Raw genomic sequence first — 18,340 nt, forward strand, 5'->3', positions numbered from 1 at the left:
AGGGTTGGCGAACCTTTTTACGCACGCATGCCAAAATTTCCCAAATATTATTTTTCAGCTGTCTGACATGCCGAGCAATTATGGGAAAAAAATAGTTTTTAAAATACATCAAAAAATATAGTACAAATTCTTTGCTTACAACTATTTATTATGGGCTTAAATCAATTCGTCACCTCGATATTACAACTAGATAACTTGATTTTCACTGTTTTTGAGATAGCCATTGAATATGATTCATAATCTTCTTCTTTTAGTTTCTTTGCTCCTCTCTCCCACGAGAGTTCTTGTAGACCAATTGGCTTCTCACACCAGATTCAATTCCAGATGACGTCACAATACATATCAGCCACTTGCTCAACCTATTAGGTCCATACTGACTTATATACAAATTGAAAAACAATATGTGTAATTGCCAGACTCAGGATTCGAACCTGGGACAATATTTTTTCATACAATTGAACATTATTTAATTGTTCCCAATTAGACAAGCACAATAAAAGTTTCCATTTTTATTTTAAATAATAATTATAGCCTAGATTTATGATAATCAAGTAAAGTTTAAATTTCATTTTCCCAATGACTAAATCAGAGTTATCTAGTTGTAGTATTGAGGTGACGAATTATATATAAAGTGCAAAATTGATAATTTTTAGAAATAGGTACATATATATAATATATCAATCTAAAAATAATGATAGTATTTGATCATTAGTTTTATAAAATTTTCAAACTCTTCAAAAGAAAAATATCTATTTTATACTTAATTGACCATAGACCACAGATAGTTATATAAAAAGTTTGTCTTCAACATTATTGGGTTTAAATTATTCACCTGAAAAGAGACTGATTGGATAGAATTTCTAAATAAATATAGCAGGACCTTCTTAAAGACGAAGGGCTCCTCTCCGTAGACGGGATTGATGCCGTTGTTAGGCAGGATCCGTGTGCGGAACTTCTTACGCACAGTGTCGGCAGGTAGGCCGTACATGTCCACCTCCACGTAGGTGCCGGCACGCCGATCTGTAAGGAATTGTCCACTGATGACCGTCACCGACACCGTGCCCGCAATGATTCCGTCCACCGTCGACTCCGCAAATGGATCTAGCCGCCTAATGACAATGCAAAATTTAAATTCATCTCAATTATAAATGCCGGCACATATTTTATTCAAACACATTAAAACATTCTATTATAAACACTGGCATTATAATATTATGTAATACATATTTCATTTGATGATTTTGAAATAAGCAAAAATGTCTACCAGAGAACAGGGGTAAATTAGACATTTTGGAGGTAGGTTTGAAATAAAATACAAAATAAGTACAGAAATCAATGAATGGAAATAGCACCTGTCCTTTCTCCTCATAAATTCTGGTTTGAGGAGGTATCCACATCGCAGGTTATACTCGAAGATGCCGAGGTTAAGCTGCATGGCCAGGTCCAAGGTCTGGTAGTTCAACGCCACTAGTTGACACCCTGCATTCCAGAACACCTGCAATTGCACATTAATTATGTCAACCTGTATTCTCCTGAGTTTTAATTACTATACATTTTGATTAGCGGTTTGATTAGGCTTTCAGCATACTCTGAAAAGTGCCAAAATTACTATTTTTTTATCAGTATTTTTATGAAAACTGAAATATGATGCTGAATAGAAGAAATGAGCAACCTGAGGCATGAAGTTGGAGCTATCGAATCGCGTGCCGGCAGGGTAGACCCTGGACAACTGGTGCTTGTTATAGTTGACAAACTCGATGGGCCGCTCTTTCAGTAACGTCGTGGCTTGCTTCTCGTCAAACGATGACATCTCGTAAAATCGATTCTTTTCTGTAACACATGAGTACTACGTGAAAAGTTCCATCTCAGAATTGCCGACAGACTCACCATTTCGTTTCGGCCCCTTAGGGTCAAAGAAACGTATCTCATTTTTGTCTACTTTACAGGAGACCCCCAAACACAAGTAAATTTACATTCCACTAAATGCCAGTGGAACAATAAAGTGTTTTTACGAGATACATATTGAACTTTATTTTATCTGTTGAATTGTCTTTGTCACTATACCTAATATGTTATTTTATGTCCAGTACCATACGCATCTCAAAATTGCGAAAAATTGAAATATCTATGTTTCTTTTACCCTAAGAGGCCGTTTTTATCACTATATTATTAATAATGACAGCTATTCATTAGCAAAGTAATGGAAGTTTTTTAAAAGCGCACAGTGGATTTTTTAAAGTGATGATATTGAACAAAATAACAGTTATGTTTGACTATGTATTATGGTGATGGAAAAAATATAACAATAAGATAAAGAATGTTGCAATATTATATTTTATGTACATATTACATATTCATTTAAATAATGAGTTGTCCTTTAGAAGCAATACATAGATGCCAGCTGAGTGCTATCAAGACGCCAATGTACCGAAACATCCCTCCACACAGTACAAAAGATGCCACATTAATATCTTATACAGGCGCATGACGAGCAATCTGTATAAAAAGCTTTGAACAAAACAACACGGCAGACAGATTAGGCCATGATTACGTTATTTATAAATGACTTTACAATACAGGTTTGACAATTCATAAAAGGTGGTTTCTCTCCACCGCTACATAATTTCTCACTTTCTGAGTTTTCGAAGGTGTTGAAATGCACTGGCTGCACATAGTTGACGAGGGCTGAAATCTCGGCACCGGCCTCTGTCTCCCTAGCCTGCTGGGCCTTGTCGACCGCCGCCCCATCGCCCACCACGCCCTCCGCCACCGCCACGCTCGCCGCCCCGCCTACGACCCCCACTGCAACTCCTGCACCCTCCTCCTCCGATGAGCTGTCTGTTTCCGAAGACGCCGAACTGTCTTTTGAACTCTGGCGGGTGATCTGAAAGTCATGGCAAATAAAAATCATTCAAAACATCATTTCTGACCTTTAAAATCTGACCTTTAAAATCGTGGTTACATGTAAATTGTACGTAAAACATTTCACCGTGGCACAATTCGCCGTGAGCCATCTTATCGGAAAGAGATGACCGTATACTATACACTGCAGGGGTTCTTAACCGCGTGCCCGCGGGCGCACATACGCCTGGTTGTAGAACGGGGTAGAATGAATGATAGGATGGATTTTTACAGAATGTATATTCGGTGAAGCTTTAAGGATCTGGCAATGTCTGAAAAGAAGCAAGAAGCATAAAAGTGATGCATGATAACCATAATAAGAGTTAGCTTACACCATGAGGATGATGCGCCGGAATGTCTCCGTTTCCTTGATGGGCAGGTGGAGCGTCACCGCTTTCGATCATGGCGGACACTGTGGAAGCCTTTTTGTGATGATGGTGATGGTGGTGCTTCTTTTTGTTCTTGATGATGATTTTGCGGCGTAAGGTGGAAGGTGGGGGCAACTCGCCGCCTGTGAAATTCAAGATACTCAGAAATTATGTCACCGCCATCAAAAAAACCCTTCTCCAATCGTATAACTGTTTCCCAATTAATTCTAAACATCAAAGAATATGACTGGAGCAATATTTCTCAATTAATTTTAGTCAAAGAACCTGTTTATATGTTGCACAACATAACGGCACTCTTAAATATTCATTATAATTGTTTTTTTATTTAAGATAATAAATGTTTACGACTTCATAAGTTTCTTCGCGGCTAAAAGTAAAAAAAAAGTTTAAAAAAATTAAAATCTGACCAGGTTCGAGCGGATGCGAATCGAGCGGCCTGTCCAGCAGCATCTCCCCGAAGATGTCCCGGCAGTAATTAGCAATCTTAGCTTGCTGGCGAGGATTGCAATGGTTTTCGAAACTAAGCACCACGGGAAAGTCAGACGTCTTAAAAGCGCTCTCCGCTATGGCTTCCAGCACGTCCCGTGCGCTGATCACCTGTACGAACGTGTACCCGTGGACTATCACCGGTTCGTCTATGCGACCGTTCCAGAAGTCCAGCTCCACACATCTAAAAGAAGGTTTCAGTCAAGGTTAGATGTGAAATCGAATCGTGGGAATATCTCAACGGATCAAAGGAAGAAAGAGGAGAGGCCCACCTGCAGCCGGCGAGCAGGCTCTGGCGGTAGATCTCCACACTGGACTTGCCCGTGAGCTGATGGCCCGTGAGGTAGGTATTGTGCGAAGAGTTGATGAAATAGTGGGAGAGCGGGTGCTCCATCTCATCACATAGTTCCAGCTTGCCGCTCGCTATTATCGGGTTGTCTTCTGACATCAGATACCTGCCAGAATATAGAGCCTTTATTGAATGCACAAAAGCACATTGGCTTATTGGCTTACGCACAAAATTTCAATATATAAGTCATTATTGACAGAATATGTAATCAATGCGTTACAATCAGAGCTGGAAATGGAACCCGAACTAAACCCAGAAACAGTGAGAACCCCTTAATTATATTGGAACTGAAGTCCTTAATTTAGAACCTTAAGAACCCTGAACCTGAACTGGAACCCCTTCCAAAGGTTCTATTGATTTTAATTTTTATTTTGTAATACCTGTATATTCTATTGTTTTTGGTCATTGGTCACTTTACAGGCAGTTATATCAAATAAATATGAATAAATATAATATTATTATACACGCCATCGTAATGTTCTACTTAAGTTTTTTTTCTAGCGTGGATGAATACCTACAAATTTGTTGACCGTATGACCCACCTGGTAAGGATATTATAATAATAAAAACACCTATTTTACCACGTTTTTATTAGCTCGTATTCATGTTTGTCCGGTACAGATTTTTTCTTGTGCAGTACAAATTTTTTATTGTTTGTCCAAGATTTTTAACTAACTTCCCGACTAGCTAGACATTTGAAACTTTTAGAATATATCAGAACACGACGACAATGCATTCTTTTAATACTTTTGGCCATCTTCAAGCAGAATTGAATTCATTTTCAGTGAATTCTGTTTTGTATGTTTCGGAAAAAAGTTGTTAAAAGTAATATTTACTACTCACTATTATTGGTTGCTAAGTGAGTCCTAGCAACTAAATTATTAATATATGTGCGTTACTATGGAAATCAATATGAAATGTCAAAATGACATTTCTGTATTCCATAATATTTATTCAGTATTTCTATCAAGTACAATAAAAAGTTTTTATTAATACATAGAATTGTCAAGTTGATGATTCAACAGAAAATTTAAAAACGTGGTATATACACATATTACACATAACCACATACATATTAGACTTGCAATTTATTTCAGGTGCTGTGTTCAAGTAATACAGAAAATAAAATGCAGCACACTGCTTAATTCGAGCCAAGTCAAAACGAAGGATATGGCACCTTAAAAATCCATCGAAACTGAGCTGGCCTTTCTGCGCATTGAATTTGTTGGGCTCGTGCTGGTGGATGAGGTCCTTCGCACGGGCTGTGTTGGCGTACGGGTGGAGGATCTCGTTGAGGCGAGGGTCGCGCTGTGTCTTGTTCAGGAACTCCACCAACTGCGACGTGGACATCACGCGTCGCTTGGAAGTTCCAACCCTGCGTGAAAAACACACCACATTATTTTACGTTTGTGAATGAAAGTATTGCCGTTACTGTTTTACCACCATGGTAGCATGCCAGTAGAAAAATCCTAATAAGTTTTTAAATAATAATATTTTTACTTTCAGACAATGAAGTGAAATTTAATAATCAAATTCAAGAAATTTCAATGTGAAATACTCACTCGTAAGTATATGAGCATCACAGAATGGAAGTTACATGAATAGACTTTTTTAAATGGAATTGTCAAACCCATCAAACACACATTGAAAAACACGATAAGTATTTTTTTGCCTAGCAGCGTTTAAATATAGACCAACACAAAGTTTAAATATTTTTTTAAAACTAACCAACACTATCTGCGTATTCTAGACTTAGTTCAATGAAAACAAATACGTATGCCTGACAAAGTTTAGTGTGCTTTATTTACGTTGGATCTTCACAGCCTACCTCCACCCTTCACCAGTGGTGTATGCATAATATCGTCACTGTTCTGGCAGAAGACACTAATTCGAAAAAATGACATATTGAGTTAGTACCAAATTGTCCTTATTTCAAACTTTACCGTCTGGAAACCTTCTTAATAAATAAATAGTCTTTATTTTAAAGTCATCCTTTTTACGATTACTTAATAAACTCACATGATAGACCATTATTTCAAACATTTTAACGACTTCAAGTCAAATTACTCAAAACTAGTATTCTCCAGTTAGTGTGTTCTGCCAGAACAGAGACGATACATAAATGAGGGGCTCACGACAAATGTTCGAACAGAGATACAAACTACTGATTATCCAGCAAAATAGTATGTCATATTTTTCTTTTGATATTCAATGATTTCCATTATTATTTCATCCAATTTGGTTGTTGTGAAAAATATGAAACCGATTTCTTTTAGAAAATCAGTCTGTAACTAACATTTCTAACATTTGATTATTTACTTCCAAGCCCCTGAATTCAATCAATAATGGTATAAGCCGGAATAACTGTCAGATCTTAATTATTGTAAATACAACTAGATATTTGGTTGTTATCTGTAACAAAGTATTTCAATATGACAATTCATTATACTCACAGCACGGTTGCAGTAGATTATATTGACAGTGCTAACCATAAGTAACAATTTGCAAGTTTACTGGAGCAATTTATTTTCCACTAACTACTCTGTCAAAAAATAGTTAAATAACTACGTCACAGAATAACTCTTGAGACTCTGAAGAGAACATTCTAATTAATCTAACTACATCAATATAACTCATTTTCATTATAATATCCCAAACACCCTTTTGTTTTAACAATATCGATATATTATAAAAGATTAATGTATCAACATAGATTCAATACGCTTGAAAAACATTAATGTGAAAAAATCTCACAGTTGTTCGAAGACTTTCTCAACCTCAGAGCGTTGCGTGAGGTTTTTGTAAAAGGTGAAGAAGTCGTCGAAGCGGAACTTGGAGGGGCTGACGGCGTCGCTTTTTCCCGACGGCAGTCCCGACGCGTCCAATGCCTTTTCAACTTTCTTTCTGTCGTCTTTATTTTGTGCAAACAACTTCACGATGCTGAAATCATTCAATACGTGACATGAGACCCAGGTCTTTCGAATCATATATTTAAATGGATATTACAATTTTAATACACTTGGATAATGCAATAAAGTAGTGCCACAAAGTTATCTTGATAAGTGAGACACAGTCGCACAACTGAACAGAATCTGACAGCAAAATGACATATTATTTAATATGACATTATTACTCATTTTGTATGTAGTTCCACAGATCAGTTTGTGGGACTGTATGTGAAACGCTAGATAACTCTAATCATTCAGTGGCACCAACAAAATTATCGATTCAGAATAAAGTGGAAAATGGGTTACTTTTTTATGGGAATCTTGGCAGTCTTGTCGAGGACGAGCGAAAGTTTGGTGTGCGCCTTCTCCAGGAAGACGATGGCGGGGCTGTTGATAAGGCCCAGGTTGTACGCCAGGCGGAAGATCTCGTCCGTCCATTGCTGCAACGTACACACACATAAATATATATGCTGTTAAGTTAGCATCTCCTGTAGAATCTGCCGCATACAAAGTTTTAAAATTACGAAGATTCCGTAATATGAATTGTAATGACAACGTTATTATGAAAGTTAACTGAGGGGCTATGGATGAAAGGAACACAAGTAAACACATAAGTAAAAAAATTAGTCGAGAGCAATTCTTACGTCACTATAAGAGGTATAAGACTAACTTCGATATTATTTACTCAATGCGTTCACCTGTGTGCTCAGATAACTTCAATCCTCAACGAATGGTATTAAAATTTATTAATTAAAAAACTATAATGTGTCATAATCATTAGAATGAAAAAGAGTATAACTAACTTGGGCTATGTCTTTCTTGGTGCAGCAGAAGTTGATAAAGGTGAGATTGACAAAGTCCGCTCCGTAGCAGATAGTGACAGTCTTCTCCTCGAGGGTGTCTTGAGATCCCATCGTCACTATTTGACGCAGCTTCGAGTCCTGAATTTACAAAAATATCCACCGTTATTAAATTAATACTGAAATAGGTTATGCCTGCGGTTTTCTGATTCAAGTCACCAGGGATGGTTAAAATGAGCACAGTGAATTTATTGTTGATTATAATATTTACGCTGTGCATACCTGTGATAAAAAATACTAAGATGAATTTGAACGACCCTAAAGTTGATACTGTATTTGAATTGAGTTACATCTTGACTGACGGACTTCTAAACTGAGTGTAATTAAGGGGGGACATGCTCAGCGTAGGTCAAAATGGAGCTTTTGTTCTATTTTCATAGCATGATCCTGGACATACCTTAAACGTTGTAGATAATCTATTTATATATTTTGAAGCCTTATTATCCTTTATATTTATTTTAAACATTTGATGACTGCATAAAGTATTTTTATTACATAAAATAGTATTCTTTTAAACCTCTCGCTCTAGTATTTTAGAATATAGTCATATTATATCATAACGACAACGTCAACGACAAGAAAACGACACAAGTTGACACAACACAACTCGAGGCTCTACTGTAGTCTTGTTTAACCTTCACATTCATAAATTTAAGCTCTGTCTTGTAGAGAAGGTTTTCTTCAATGCGTTTGGTGTTAATAGATGACAAATATAGATTTCCATAATACCTTCATTAATTCCCAAATACCAAATTTTGGAGATATAATCTCATGCGTTTGTGTAAGTGAGTAAAATCAATTCAGAATGAAATTCCTGAGCGAGCTGTCGTTTTAACCAGCAAAATAGAATGGATTGTTAGTCGGAAACATTACTGACTACACTGACAATAGATAATATGCTTAAGAAGGCATTAACAAATAACACAGCTCATTTATGTTGAGAAGATGTTATCTGATGAAATAGTTGTCGCTGTAACTGCTTTCAAACAGCCATTGTCAGTTGAGATGCCACATTTGCATCTCACACCGAGTGAGAATAATATTTCTAGCATTTACTGTAATCATTGTATAGGTATAATAATGACAATCTTGCAAATGCAGTAATGCCGTCAAATTTTACAAGGAACCTGTTAACACATCCACACATTTAGCATTTCATACAGAATTTAAATAAATTATCTTCTGAGTAATGTCTATAAAAAATTAGGTATTTCAACCGCCTCCATATAAATGTCCAGCGACCAATTTAGGTGTAGTAATTTTCAGCTGATGACATCATGTAGCTTGAAAATATTCAAGGTTAATTCCCCAAAAACAATTCTAAGTTACAGGTTAATCAATTCCTATTAATTATTGTCCAGGTCTCTGTTTTAATATTAAATTTAGAATACCTATCCCGAAGACTAAACCTTCTCTATTAGAAAGAGCCTTAAGAAACAAAATAAAGCTAAAAAAAGAGGACGCATGGTCTATTGTTTAAATTCATTTTGCTTTGCAGATTAATTAGTGGTGACTTCACTATTTTCGCCCACATCTATCAAGCAAGCAAACAATTCAACCAAATTCCAACACAATCCGTGTAGTTTTAACTTTAAATAACATATTATGTATGAAGTGACCTACGAGATTCAAGAGAGTGAAAAGTGTGCCTTAAAGAAAAGCAGTCGAAAAATAATCATTTGAAGAAATTTCTTCAAGACGTGTTCTAAAATAAGCTTGTAGGAAACTTCATAAGAACTACAGATAATAGACTCATTTAAAAATACTACGCACTAACAAGTGATAGAGTGTACGTATGACATATGGGTTCTTGAATGATTTAGCTTGATGATGAATCCTAAAATCTTACTAGCACGTAGAACTGTAGAGGTTATATGCGAGTGAAAAGATAATGAAAAGTCAAAAATTACCCCAAGAACTTTCGCCTCGGATTAACGCTTAAAATGTTGTATTCGTTTTTGTTTGGCTTAAATATTGTTTATCTCATCCAGAGTCAGTAAAGCGGCAGTCTATGATGCCGCAAGTTATGGGATCAATTTCGCAACTGTCTTTTTTAGATAGAAGATAAAAACAATTTTGCACATTTTCTGGTTACCCATCGCCTACCTCACTACTCTTCGCCACTGCCATATTATATGATGCATGGAATTTTCTCACTCAGGTGGTAGAGGGTTCTTATGTAAGTTATAATTTTGATACCAGATAACTCAATTAGTCATGTGATGGTTGAATGATGCTGCAAATGAAATATGAAATGAATTGTGAAAGTTGCATTTGTGACATATTTATGTTTGAAGATGCAATAAATTACATGTTAAATAAAACCGTGTTGAGATAACGCACTGTTCCTTCATTAATTTTGCAGTTATGCTTATCTTGCAGTAATGTTTAGTTTAATTTGCATGTAAACAAAAGTTAAATTCAGCACGCCGAATTTTAAAAGTATTCCATCAACATTTGACTGACAAAGTTTAGTGTGCACTATTTATGTCGGATTTCAACAGCCTACCTCCACCCTTCGTCGCTGGCACTTGGACGATAGCCAACCTTCATAGAATAAATAACAATTAAAGAAGAAAAATAATGTAACAATAGACCCAACTGTAATCCCAAAAGGGCAAGACAGCAGCAATATTCATTATCGAGCTAAGTAATTAATAGTCTAATGTAAATTTTTTCATTAATATCAGGCGTTAAGTGGGCGCAAAGACACGGTAAGTGATACAAATTGCAAAAATTGAGATAATTTACTATTAGGAGAAATCATAAGTGATCATAAAAGAATTCCCGCAATTTTTTAATAACTTCAATATAATGCAGTGCTTCCCAAACCGCTGGCATAGTTTACATAAATTATTGATGAAAAAAAAAGTGAACACAGTTTTATCAAAGTATGTACATGCGTGATAAATTTCAAATGTAGTCAATCTATTGTTGGCATTTATTGCCACATCGAAAAGGTGTTTAAAAATTTACATGACAGACAAGCAGAGCTAATTGCTTTCATTGACGGCTTCAGATTTCATTCAGACTTAATTTTTTTTACAAAAGCCATTTGTATCATTACTTCATCAACCAATAATTGTTTCTTTCTATACAAATTTTATGAAAATACACACTATTTATGAGTAGTTTCTGCAGTACCATTTCATTTTCGTACAGTTGATTACTCGATTTTACGTTTTTAATTCCTGCAATTTACGTCTAATATATTAAAAAATTTTATTTACTTAAACACATTCAATTAAATGCATTGCAATCGTTGAAATTGATATTAAGCCTGCTCGCACATCTAAGCTCGTCTCGTCTGCAAAATGTCAAATACATCGATGTGACATCATCGTTATTCACAAAACACACCTTGCCAAATGAAGCTCCGCACATTGGTGGATTACGACACTTTAGTTATATAAAAACATCTAGTATTGCTAGCAACAAATCGCACACGTCTCAGGCTACGAGTGAAAGACGCCAGTGTTGCGGTATTGGTGATTCCTGTTTAGACGTCGAAGCTCGCCGGTCGCCGCAACGCATACATACCCACGTTTGAGACGTTACGCGCGACTGTCGTCTTCAAATGCAACATCGGTGCGACATTCCTAGAAGGTTTGATTTATGGCTGTACCTCAGGTGCAGACGCTTGGGTGCATTTTTATTTATTGACACGTCTGCAGTGCCCAAGGCCACGGGTACACAATGCGATTAATACACCCAATTAGGAGTGGGCACACAATATTGTTTATCGTTCTGTATTATGGTCACGTGTTGCTGACATTTTTTATTGTTATTATTTACATAACTTTTATGTTATATTTGTCAAGTTTTTGATTGGTGTTTTTTTTTGTTTACACCGTATTGTACAACCATTGATGACGTACGAGATGTAACCTTCTAACCAATTCATAATACTAATTGAAAAAGTTCAATATAAACAGCCAAAAAATGTATGATGCAAAAATGTATGATGCAAAAATGTATGATGCAAAAATGTATGATTTTTTAATAAAAATAAAATAATTTTTAAATTTTTTTCAATAAGTACCCAATTTACATTTTTTTGTAGCACATTGAAAATAAGATTCAATAAATAATATGGACAGGTAACAAAAAGACCAAGCGAGGCAAGCCGATATAACAGAACCAATGTCAACACCGATAGCAAACATAAATCAGCTCTGCCTATTTCTTACACATGTAAATGAAACCTGTATGTCAGTGTCATATTTTTTTTTCAAAAAATTTACAAAAAGATCAGCAGATCATATCGGAACCGAAGATATATGATTAAGTGGCAAAGCGCTAGATTGATAACTATAAAACGGGCCAAAGCTATATGTCAAGTTTTCCGTCGCCCAATAAATATCAGTAAAGCTTCTTTCTGACCTTAACAAACTTTCAAATTACGATACTATATTTTTTATGACCATAAAGGTCATTACGGAAAGTGTGCCAATAAAATAGTTATTACATACTTTTTTCATTTACTTATACTTAGTAATATTAAACCACGCATTACTTACTATATATCCAACTAATCAAAAACCACCTACAATAATGAAAACTATAAAAACAATCCATTAAAATGACCGATTATAATCATCGATTCATCATATAGCAGTGGCAAAGGCTCCATACGGGCGATTATTGAAAACCTACCTTCTAAGAATAGATCTTCAAGTATTGAATTTAGAATAGATAAGATATATGCGACAGCGCCATCTATAACAACTATTGTATTTATACGATTATTTTAAACGATTTCAGATATATTTTGTAGTCAGGTTGTCAGGTCACATGACATTAGCTATGTCTACCAAAATGTATGTAATACGGTAGGCTTGAACAGCGAAACCTAAAATCTATTATTGTCTATGACTGTAGCTATGTCCAAAATAATCAATAAGGTAATTTAAAAAAAAAATCTATAGCATTCAATCTTATTTACTTAAGGGGGGACATGCTCAGCGTAGGTCAAAATGGAGCTTTTATTGCATTTTCAAAGCATGATCCTGGACATTCCTTAAACGTTGTAGATAATCTATTTATATAATTTTGAAGCCTTATTATCCTTTATATTTATTTTAAACATTTGATGACTGCATAAAGTATTTCTATTACATAAAATAGTATTCTTTTAAACCTCTCACATTTAGAATATAGTCATATTTCAGTACATGCATGTGCAATGGTGTTAAGATTGTTTACATTTATTAATTTTTAAATGCAATTATAAAACCATCAGTATAATTTATGTCATAAATTATACTGACTAATGACTGTCTATATTATAGTGAAATATTTACGATAAAAAATTACATTGATAATCTCTGTGATCCCAAATTTGACAAGAATTAGGCATTTTATTATTCAAAAAATGGGCAAGATTAACACATTTGAAGATAATTCTAAAGATACTAATTGTAAACTATGTCTTCGACCATTCAAGTGTGATAAACATCTTACGAATAATGACTGCTTTATAATAATTATTGACCTAAGAATAAGGTCGACATAAATTATACTGATGGTTTTATAAATACGTTTAAAAATTAATAAACGTAAAAAGTCTTAACACCACTGCACTACTAAATATGACTACATTCTAAAACATTAGAGCGAGAGGTTTAAAAGAATACTATTTTATGTAATAAAAATACTTTATGCAGTCATCAAATGTTAAAAATAAATATAAAGGATAATAAGGCTTAAAAATTATATAAATAGATTATCTACAACGTTTAAGGAATGTCCAGGATCATGCTTTAAAAATACAATAAAAGCTCCATTTTGACGTACGCTGAGCATGTCCATTAATCAAATGTTTTAAATATATAAGTATTTTTTTAAATGTCTAGTTATATGGCTGAAATTGCTGTTTTATCTTTCTTCTGAATTGGATTTTCAAATTGTACGTTTACAGGTGGCCCTCGACTTTCATACGTAATTGGTTCCTAAAATGTGTACGAAAGTAGAGCAATGTAAAAAAAACATCAAAAAGTGTAAGTACTAAGTAAGTGTAAACTAACCAACACCATCTGTAAATTGTGGTGTTATTTCAATGAAAACAAATACGTATGACCGACAAAGTTTAGTGTGGACTATTTATGGCGGATCTTTACAGCCTACCTCCACCCTTCGCCACTGATGTATGGGGTGTCGGCCGATTGGTTTGGAGCGGTTTGCAACCACTGAGGTTTTATTTTGTTAAGGTGCGGGTGAGTCAAATCTGAAAGTGGATTTTCATAAGCGCAGTGAAACAATTTCAAGCCCCTTTTGATGATTTATGAAAAAACCCCAGTAGACACTCGGGTTTTGAAGGCTCAACGACGAAATTAATCTGCAGCTAACTCAATCAACAGCACCCATTTTAACGGCTTATCTTTCATATATTTATAAGAGCACCATCTTCATAGAAAACTTTGTTTCTTGTATAACACTCAATGAAGAGCCACTGCTAAATATTGTTCTCGGGGCCAGGAAGTGCAATACGCACCAGTGAACAGAAAATAACTACTAAATTAAATATGTTCGAGATTATAATCCGACTGTTGGTATATAAATAGACACAATTTGCCATATATGAATATTGTGAATAGTCTAATGTCAGCATGAATGAATGGCCATGACCATAAATAGTTTTCATACAACACTAAATGTGATATTGTTCAAAATTTATGATTTTTTTTTACCCATAACAGAAAATTATTTATGAAACTGATGTCATATGTGCAATATGACAACAAACAGTAGCTGGCGAACAAAATCACAACAATAAATAAATTATATATGAATATCGTTCCTGAACAATTTGCTCAAATGGAGTTAAGTAGCCGGTTTGCAGATTAAGCAGTCGATATATACAAAACATGTTAGGCTTATATACCTATAGCCTCTCATCTTGTTGACCAATCAATTTATAATCAGACAGATAGATGTTCTTGGATTATTTAAGTTATTATTTAAGTAAATACGTTGATATGTAATTAAAAAATATTTTTATTAAGGTAGGATTTAAATAATCGCCTACTATGGAGTCTTCGCTACTGGTATAAGATGTAGACATATATTGTAGACATCTTTTTGGTATTAAAAATTCTGTATAACTCCTTAGTTAGAGCCAGCTTAAGAGTGGATCGATTGTTTAGGTAATCAGTTGAAATACGACCTTATAGTGGAGTGAGTCTCCTTTACTTGAGGTTGTATGGATACTATCCGTGGCTTTATCCAACTGATTCCCTCTTAGGTATGCGTACATACTGTAGCTTAAATACCAGACGATATATTTATATTTGGCCACATATTTTTTCCGAATTATACGCGGTGAAAATGAGAACTCTGCCATTCTTGGTAGTATTGATCTATGTGTCCCTGATAACTATATTCGAAATCGTGAGCATCAGTTATTTGTTCACACAAGGTGCAAAACTAACCTGCCATTAGTAATGCCAATTGGGAGGGCAATAATTATAGGTGGGCATTGTCTTATAAATTTTTATAATAGGGTCTGCTTAGCTCTTTCGGTGTACTTCCTTGTATATAATTTATAATTTTTTGTGTTTACACTTTTCAACAGTTTAATAACTTAATTTGGTTCTTGTCGGTTTAAGGGTTAGGTTAGGTTAGGTTTTCATTCTTCAATTCATGAATTTTGCCAAAACCGGCCTTAAAATTTAGCGCGGTTTCCGCCTGGCTTCCCGTAAACCGACTTGTATAGTATCCTCCACGTAACTTTGCAATTGTACACAATGACAAGATTTGTGTGTAATACGCACTGTGTATTAGTGTATTAGTAAATGCCAGGCGCCTGATTGGCTGATTTCATCAAATAATTCAAAATAATTCAAAAAAATTCAATTCAAATTGCAAGGTTACGTGGAGAGTGGTCTACCATTTCTTTTTTATATAATACTGTTTTAATAATATTTCTTTATCAATAAATGTCATGTTGTGAACGTCTTAAATTAATAATTTGTAATATTCACTGTATATAAAAAAAATATTTTAATAATTCGATTGTGAAAATAATACCATTGAACTTGTGAGAATGCAATCTATAAGATATTGAATTTGCCAATGCCCCGCATAAATGTTGACTGCTCTAGTAAAAAAAAAATAGAACATCCGCTTAATTAATCACATGTGAATATTTAAAGCAAACAAATCCAAGTATTATGTCGTAATAGAATATAAGCCAGTGTAGTAACACAATGTATGTTTTCTTCAGACTGTTTATAAATAAAGCATAAAGCAAAACAGGTGTCAGAAGACTCGATCATAGATAGAGATAATAAAAATTGTAGTCAAGAACAACTAAACAAAGAGAAACAACACATCTTTATAACACTCTATTGTTCGTCTGATTTTCGTCTGAGATTGTGCACCCACCGTAGCCGAGTTGGTAGAGTGGCTATAGATGAAGACGTGGATCGCGATGTACAAAAAATGTAAGAACCCAATGTGTCGGGCGAATGGCTAATAACCACAGAATAGATAGTAAATAGAATCCCGATAGGCCAAGTAAATTTTGAAGCAGGGTTTTGAATGTGTTTGTGTCGTACGAAAATGAACCACGCATTATAGACGTGCAATAGTGTGTGTAATACACCAATATTAAATGAGTGTCAATGCATAAACCGAGAGCAGTTGTCAGTATTCCACGTATGACGTATTCTTGACACGTGTTTAAATTTATCCCGTATTCTTCCTTACTCGAGATCGGTTGCCTGCTTCTCCTTACCCGTTAGGTATTTCAGTTCCCTGCGAACAACCATTCCTCGTTAAAAAATATCTGAAATCACCGTGTCTCCATAATATTTTTAAATTATTTTTCTTGATCCAATATAACTTCTGGATCGATTCTGTATTATACAAGGCATGTGCACAATACCACTGAAATTTCTTATTATGTCACCTTAGCGTTTGATTAACCTAAAAGTATGTATTAATATTTCTTTATTTAATACTGAATAATTACCTATACACAAAGTTTAAGACTGCTACATTCTTTATTAAATAAAAAACACAATCTTCACAGCACTTATCCGGAAAGTAAATTATTAATTATTAGTAATAATTATTGTTATATTATAATATCGCGTTTATAATATAATGACACATTTACTTTGTACGCATTACATTGTGTATATTATACATGTTATAAAGGTACATTGTATTATTTGGCATTGCTTGCGGGTGTATAATAATATGACAATTGTCACTTGAAGGGCGGTGCAGTGCGGTGGCGCTAGTGTCACGATGTGAGTATTAATATTCAAAATCGCCTTAACTCAAGCTATAATAATTGTTCTCCTCTATCTCACTATGTTTAGTTAGCGTGGCTACCAGGACTGCCGTTAAGAAAATGTTACTTTTGACAGTTCACACCTCGAAAGTTAACTCTTGGTATGCGTCATAGCGTTTTTTATTTTGAAAAACATCTGCTGTAGTGGTACTGTTTAACAATATTAATAATCTTATTCTTTTATACACTACACAGGCCATGACGCCCAATGACAGTAGTGTAGTGAACAGTAATGTAGTAGTGGCAGCAGTGAAGCAATCACAGGTACACCCAGGCCTTGAGAAAATTATATAAATGTATTGTGACCTCACCGGGATCAAACCTGGAGTCCCCGGATAAGAAGCCGGTGCCTTACGCATTGGACAACGATGGTGGCTTAAGGTAGACCTGATTTCTTCCCATGTGTAGGATAACTACAAGATTTAAAATCGGAATCACAATTCTCAACAATGAGGAGCACGAAACCAAAACTAATGGAATTCGAACAAGAAAATGCTATCTATTAAATTTAAAAAAAAAAAAACTACATTCACATTGAGAATTGATTATTTACACAATCCATTTTATTAAAAGAAAACTGATTTAAGTAAATATTTCAATGAACCTTTTTAATTAATAAACGTGATGGATTTTTAAACGCGCCACATCAAATTGATTTCTTTTACAACGTGAACATTTATTATATTGCCGTCAATAATACAAACATTAAAATAAACGCCCGCCCATGCAAACGATTCAGTCCAATGACACGGTTTTAAAAAATCAATACAAATAATGTGCACATGTAGTCGTCATTTTAGAATAAATTCTATTAAACAGAAAACAATTGGATCGGTTCCAACTTTTTTTTGTCCATCAAAAAAGTGTGCCCAGCATCCTGATCAATATTCGTTCACAGCTTAACGGCCGTTTAATATATCTGCTGGTACCATATTGCCGGGGGACGAATTACTATTATTAAAATAAGCACAGGTGATCAAATAGCCGACGTGTGTTGGCGGAAGATCTGAGAATCTATTCCCGAAAATTGACACATGAAACTTTAATGCCCCTCACTGACCACACTAAATCATGGCCCCTGTCATCTTGACCAGATCAGGTGTTGC

At 34.8% G+C, this 18,340-nt stretch overlaps 1 protein-coding gene across 1 annotated transcript in view; it reads right to left on the reverse strand.

The window, feature by feature from the left end:
- Plc21C (Phospholipase C at 21C) overlaps positions 1-18,340 on the reverse strand; it is a 59,004-nt gene that overhangs the window by 23,657 nt on the left and 17,007 nt on the right. Inside the window, exons 3-13 of the mRNA XM_085960236.1 lie at positions 7,877-8,014; positions 7,380-7,513; positions 6,880-7,065; positions 5,303-5,500; positions 4,049-4,231; positions 3,698-3,960; positions 3,234-3,412; positions 2,632-2,884; positions 1,673-1,830; positions 1,353-1,495; positions 881-1,109 (exon numbers count right to left, since the gene is read on the reverse strand). Of these exons, the coding sequence (XP_085816362.1) occupies positions 881-1,109; positions 1,353-1,495; positions 1,673-1,830; positions 2,632-2,884; positions 3,234-3,412; positions 3,698-3,960; positions 4,049-4,231; positions 5,303-5,500; positions 6,880-7,065; positions 7,380-7,513; positions 7,877-8,014 (2,064 nt within the window). The remainder of the gene's footprint in view (positions 1-880; positions 1,110-1,352; positions 1,496-1,672; positions 1,831-2,631; positions 2,885-3,233; positions 3,413-3,697; positions 3,961-4,048; positions 4,232-5,302; positions 5,501-6,879; positions 7,066-7,379; positions 7,514-7,876; positions 8,015-18,340) is intronic.

The sequence above is a fragment of the Rhyacophila brunnea genome, unplaced genomic scaffold (genome assembly GCF_057557595.1).
Source record: "Rhyacophila brunnea isolate RB1 unplaced genomic scaffold, BYU_Rbru_1.0 scaffold_11, whole genome shotgun sequence".
Lineage (NCBI taxonomy): Eukaryota > Metazoa > Arthropoda > Insecta > Trichoptera > Rhyacophilidae > Rhyacophila > Rhyacophila brunnea.